The 6000-nt window shown below is 40.0% G+C and overlaps 1 protein-coding gene across 1 annotated transcript in view; it reads right to left on the reverse strand.

The window, feature by feature from the left end:
* The window catches only part of EIF3E (eukaryotic translation initiation factor 3 subunit E), a 53225-nt gene extending 47492 nt beyond the window's left edge, over positions 1-5733 (reverse strand). Inside the window, exon 1 of the mRNA XM_054498287.2 lies at positions 5507-5733. Coding sequence (XP_054354262.1) covers positions 5507-5680 — 174 coding nt within the window. The 5' untranslated portion in view covers positions 5681-5733. The remainder of the gene's footprint in view (positions 1-5506) is intronic.
* Between the last annotated feature and the right edge of the window lie 267 nt (positions 5734-6000).

The following is a 6000-nucleotide window of genomic DNA, read 5'->3' on the forward strand; positions in this document are numbered from 1 at the left end:
CCACAGCATACTCATAATAGATTAACATTCGGCACTGACAAATCAATGAACTACTACTGCTATCCTAAAAACATGATGACTCACAAACAATGCTGAAAGAGGTCATACAAAGCAGTACATGGTGGTACATGCTTAACTCCACCTATGTAAAAATCAAAAACAGGCAAAATGAATCATCAGACTACAGCTTACCTTTAGGGGGTGTGAGTAGTGACTAACACGGGTCAAGAGGAAGGTTTAAGTATGTCGCCGGGCGCGGTGGCTCACGCCTGTAATCCCAGCACTTTGGGAGGCCGAGGCAGGCGGATCACGAGGTCAGGAGATCGAGACCATCCTGGCTAACACGGTGAAACCCCGTCTCTACTAAAAATACAAAAAATTAGCCAGGCGTGGTGGCGGGCGCCTGTAGTCCCAGCTACTCGGAAGGCTGAGGCAGGAGAATGGCGTGAACCCGGGAGGCGGAACTTGCAGTGAGCTGAGATTGCGCCACTGCACTCCAGCCTGGGCGACAGAGTGAGACTCCGTCTCAAAAAAAAAAAAAAAAAAAAAAAAAGGATGTCTATAACGTTTTATTTATTAATCTGAGTGGTGGTCACATAAATGTATTCACTGTTCATTTTGAAAAAAATATGTTTCATTGACCAGTACATTTATATTTGTGTACTTCTATGAATGAATGTCGTATCTGATTAAAAAAATTTACCTGAAAAACCTTAACTTCTCATCACTTTGCCCTACAGAAACCCTAATCTTAAATAAAAACATTCTTTTCCAAGCACGCTACCTCTCCCCACTCCACTAATAACTTTTAATTTGCCACGTCTCTCTCCACAATAGATTCAATAGCCTTGCTCCTCTACCATCATCAGGTGTTACTGTCCTGTTCTCAAATCTACATATGCCTCTCAATTCTGCCTCATAGGCAGAAAGCAAATACTTCAGACTTTGTATCAAGAAGCAACAATTGAAAATACTATATAAGTACTCACATGAAAAAGGAGAATCAAATTTCCACAATTTTTTTAAAATTTTCAAACAAAAATAATAACACTAAAAGTTTTTGTAATACAGGTCTATTAATAAGAATAGAATGCTTTTCCAAGAGAAATTATTTCACTTAATTGGGGTATAAAGTTAATATTGTATAATTGCTAATGTTTGCAAATGTTCCTCTGTTAGAAACTATTCTTAGCCCCAAAACCACACAAAAACAGGCTGCTATCTGATTCCCAGGCTATAGTTTGCTGATTCGTCGTCTATCAACCTCTTGAAAACATATTACTTTTTAACAGATTAAGAAACTTTTTTTGCTGTCTCTTCCTCTGCTGTCATTCAACACAAATATAACGCCATACTGATGACTCTTTAAAAGCCTGAGCCCTAAAATTCCTTTATTCCACAAATTATAACAACTTTCATCATGTATCTCATCTCTAAGAATTCCAACTTAAAACTGATAACCCCTCATCTCCAAGAATTCCAACTTAAAACTGATAATCCCTTCCACCATTACCATTAAAATCTTCATCATCTCAGACTTCCTCCCCTTTCTAATTTTTGTAACACCCTTTTTGATGTCACTTTCTGCCTTAGTTTGGATATCATTTTTAGCTACTGCAAAGATTTTCTCTTTAGCTCTATCATTGATTCTTTCAAACTAATTTCTCCAACTATATACAATTCAGTGTCAATCACTAACTCTGGAAAAAAAGTCACCAATTCTCTAGGTTCTGGCTAAGGATGACTAGAAAATGTTTCAAAATTAGGGAATAATGTTATTCGATCACATCTGTGCTTCTCTAAATGACATTTACATACAAGCCTACCCCTAAATATGTCTATACTACTCCCATAGCCTTCTACCGCTCCTCGACCTGAGAATGACCACCATTATTAGCTCTAAGGTATGATTTCCAATCTCAGATGGGCCCTCCACACTTAACCAATCCTTGTACTTTTCTTTGATCAGTTTCTTAGTAACCATTTCCAGTCTTTACTTTACTCCTCAAAACCCTCACTGCCTCCCCCTCCCATCCCATACCAATATAGAACGGGCTAGTCTTCCAAAATAAAAAACATTCAGAGCCACGGGTGGTGGCTCATGCCTGTAATCCTAGCACTTTGCGAGGCCAAGGTGGCAGATCACTTGAGTTCAGGAGTTTGAGATCAGCCTGGGTAACATGGTGAAACCCCATCTCTACAAAAAATACAAAAAAATCAGCCAGACATGGTGGTGCACACCTGTAGTTCCAGCTACTTCGGGGGCTGAGGTGGGAGAATTGATTGAGCCCAGAAAGTCATGGCTGTAATGAGCTAAGATTGTGCCACTGCACTCCAGCTTAGGTGACAAAGAGAGACCCTGTCTCAAAACACAAAACATTAAGGAGTACTCACTCTGTCCCAGAAGAGTTTAGTGTTTTATATGTATTATCTCATGTAATTTTTCTAACCCCATGAGATTGGTGGTAGTATTAGCATTTTATTCATGAGAAAAGGTTAAGAGGGTAAAAGAATCTGCTCTGACTGCACAGAGGTATTAAATGATAGAGTCATGAAAGGTCCAATTCAGAGCCCAGGGTCCTAAATATTTCACTATCTGGCCTTCTGCTTCACATGAAAATAAAGAAGAGTGAGAAACAAGTATGTATTAATTCAATCATTTATTAAACAATCATAAAAAGCCTTTATGCCAGACTCCATATTATGTGCTGAGAGCACAAGGAAGCTTCTGCTCTCATGAAGCTTATATTCTCCAATGTACTACAAATACATGAAACTGTTTTTCTCTTGGTGCAATGTAATAGTCCCCCCTTATCCATGAGCTAAACGTTCCAAGACCCCCCAGCGGATGCCTGAAAATGCAGATAGCCCCAATTCTATATTTACTGTTTTTTTCCTATACATGCATACCTATGATAAAGTTTAATTTATAAACTGGGAACAAGAGATTAACAATAACAAAATAGAACAATTAAGTTAGCATATACAGTGTGGATACATTGGGAAAAAGGATGATTCATGTCCCAGTTTTAAGCAAGAGAGCGAGACAGATTTCATCCTACTACCCAGAAGGGCGCACAATTTAAAACTTACGAATTGCTAATTTCTGGAATTTTCCATTTAATATTTTTGGACCATGAGTAACTGGAACTGCAGAAATTGAAACTGCTAAGGGGGTGTGGGGGGGCTGCTGTATCCTCACATAGCAGGATCACTGACTCTATTCTAACCATCTTGCCTTCAAGACTCAAAGCCTCACCTCCTCAAAGTCCTCTTTGCTCATTGAAGACAACAAAATCTCAATTTTGATAGCACTCTACCCGCACCTCTTCGACATTTATTTTTACCTTATATCAAAAACACTCAACTCTAAAGGATAGGTAAGTTTTTTAGTGGTGAGATGTCTGGGTTTTATCTTGGATTTCTCACAGTTATATGGCCCTATACAATTAACCCTTGAACGATAAGGGTTTGAACCACACAGGTCCACGTATACACAACTTCTTTTCAATAAAAGTTACACCAAGTGTGCCTGCCTTTCCTGACTTCCCTTCCACTTCCTCTACTTCTTCCACCTCTGCTACCCCTGAAACAGCAAGATCAACCCCTCCTTTTCCTCCTCCTCCTCAGCCTACTCAATATGAAGACAATGAAGACCTTTATGATGATGTACTTCCACTTACTAAAAAGTAAATGTATTTTCTCTTCCTTATAATTTAAGACCATTTTATTTTCTCTAGCTTACTTTATTGTAAGAATACAGTATATAACACATACAACACAGGACTGTCCATGTTCTCAGTAAGCCTTCTTGTCAGCATTAGGATATTATTAAGTTTTGGGGGAGTCAAAACTTGTAATGGATTTTTGACTGCAAGAGCTCAGCGTTCCTAACCCCTGTACTGTCCAAGAGTCAAATGTACTTAGCAATTGCTAATTAAATACTCCAGCATCTGTCTTCCTCTTGGTGTATTACAGCTATCTTACCAACATTTTCTCCAAAGAGGTGGGTATTGGGCAGTTTTTCCTACTGATTCTCAACTGCCTGCAGTTCATAGTTTTCGTCTAGCCCTATGAAAATCTAATTCACATTTACATATTCCTCCTTTCCTTCTGTCTGCCATAGAAAAAATGAAATTATAAAGAACACAAAAATATATAAAGTTCAGCTAGTTCAGAAGTACTTCTACAAGCAACTGGTAAAGGCTTTCAAAATATGGCACTTTTACTAGATCTTTTGTCCTCACTTTTCCAGAAAAGAAAATAATGCAGATGCGAATGTTTTACTCAAGGTCTAAAATACAGGTGTAAAAAGAAGAATCAAAGCAAAAATATATCTTTTCAAGAGAAAGTTTTACATGACAAGACATTCTTAGACATTTACTGAAAATGATCTTAGCCGTTACCTAACATCAACAACTTTAGAGTTGTCTATGTTTAGAAAAGGTGCATATGAATATGAGGATTATACCTGTCTAACGAACCACAACACCTGGACGCTGGTTTTGTGGGACGTTTTTGTTTTACTGCTTTTTGTCTTTTGCTACACAAAATCCACTCCCCAAATCTAGAGTTCCCTAAATAGACTTATATTGCAGTCTGCTTCCAGAAACAAAATTCACTTATTTTTCTGGCCAAAATTCAAATTCCTTCATCATTGCAAATTACTTTGCATTATTAAAATGCATCAATTTCCCAATAAACTCACGGTATAACTAATGTCAATTTTCTTTTAGCCAAAACTTTCAAGTCCAACAAAACTTTTAGGACTGACATATGCTTTAACATGAAGTTCCAGAATTACACATTTATTCATGGTATCTTGAGTAGATAATTGAACATTAATGACCAATTCAAACCACATGAAGTCAGTACAATATATCCACTGGAAAACACATTTAAAGACTGGGGGGATTTTTTCTGGGGGGGCGCGGGGGAGCGCCGTCCCCGTCTGACGAAATATGCTGTTCTAGAAAGTCCTACTTAACCAAAACAAGAAAACGCAAAGAACTCACAACTTCATGGAAATTAAAGCGCTAGATACTTATTTTAAGTGTAAGAGAATCACTCCAAACGACTCGAAATGCAAAAACCCACAGCCAAGCCCAGGCTTCCCACAGTTCCCAAAAGAAAAATCAAAAGCTCTAACAGCACTCCAGGTTGCTTTTAGAAACCAGCCTGTGAAGCTCTAACGTTCTCTAGCGAAACCAGCGAATCGCCAACTTCCGAGAAGAAATGATGCGAAAGTCCCTCCCGCACTGACACCTCAGTAAGTGAAAGAGACGTCTTTTCTCTCTCCGTAACCTCCCTCCTCCTCACTGCCGAATACTGCGGTCCTTCTTAACTGAGACGACGCTAAACTACCAGAAGATCCTTACTGTCCGTCCACGAACCAAACTCGCGACCGCCTCGCACGTGTCAGGCCTAGGGCTACAGACACCGCCTTTCAGCCTTGCTCAGCACCTCATCCACCCCCACGACTTCCTCGCGCCCAAAGACCCCTCACCTCCTTTACAGAGAGAAATTCAAGAAGCGGAAAGACTAGATGCCGATCCAAAAAGTGCGCGATGCGAGTAGTCAAGTCGTACTCCGCCATCTTGCCAAAGAAAAGGGAGTCTGTGCTCACTAAAACTTTATTGGTAGCGCCGACAAACGAACAGACAGATCCCGTACTGCGCATGTGCTGTGGTAAAACTGGCCTAAAGAAAAGGGCGAGGTTTACCCTGCAGAGCAGAGGACAAGGACGCATGCGCGCGGGTTGTCCCACCCTTTGCGTTAGGGCGCGAGTGATGGAAACAGATCTCTCTATTTGTAAGTTTGTCGGTATCCTCATTCTAATGCTGGCCTTCGATTACCAGTCAGTGGCTTGCAATCTATTCCGTTAATAACTACTGAAAGCTCAGAATTGATTGCTGAGGCAATGTGACTGCGTTGGGATGCGGCAAAGGACAAGATGGGGAGGCCCCTGCTCTCCAGGAAGTTGCATACAGGGAAGAATAT

The sequence above is a fragment of the Pongo pygmaeus genome, chromosome 7 (genome assembly GCF_028885625.2).
Source record: "Pongo pygmaeus isolate AG05252 chromosome 7, NHGRI_mPonPyg2-v2.0_pri, whole genome shotgun sequence".
Lineage (NCBI taxonomy): Eukaryota > Metazoa > Chordata > Mammalia > Primates > Hominidae > Pongo > Pongo pygmaeus.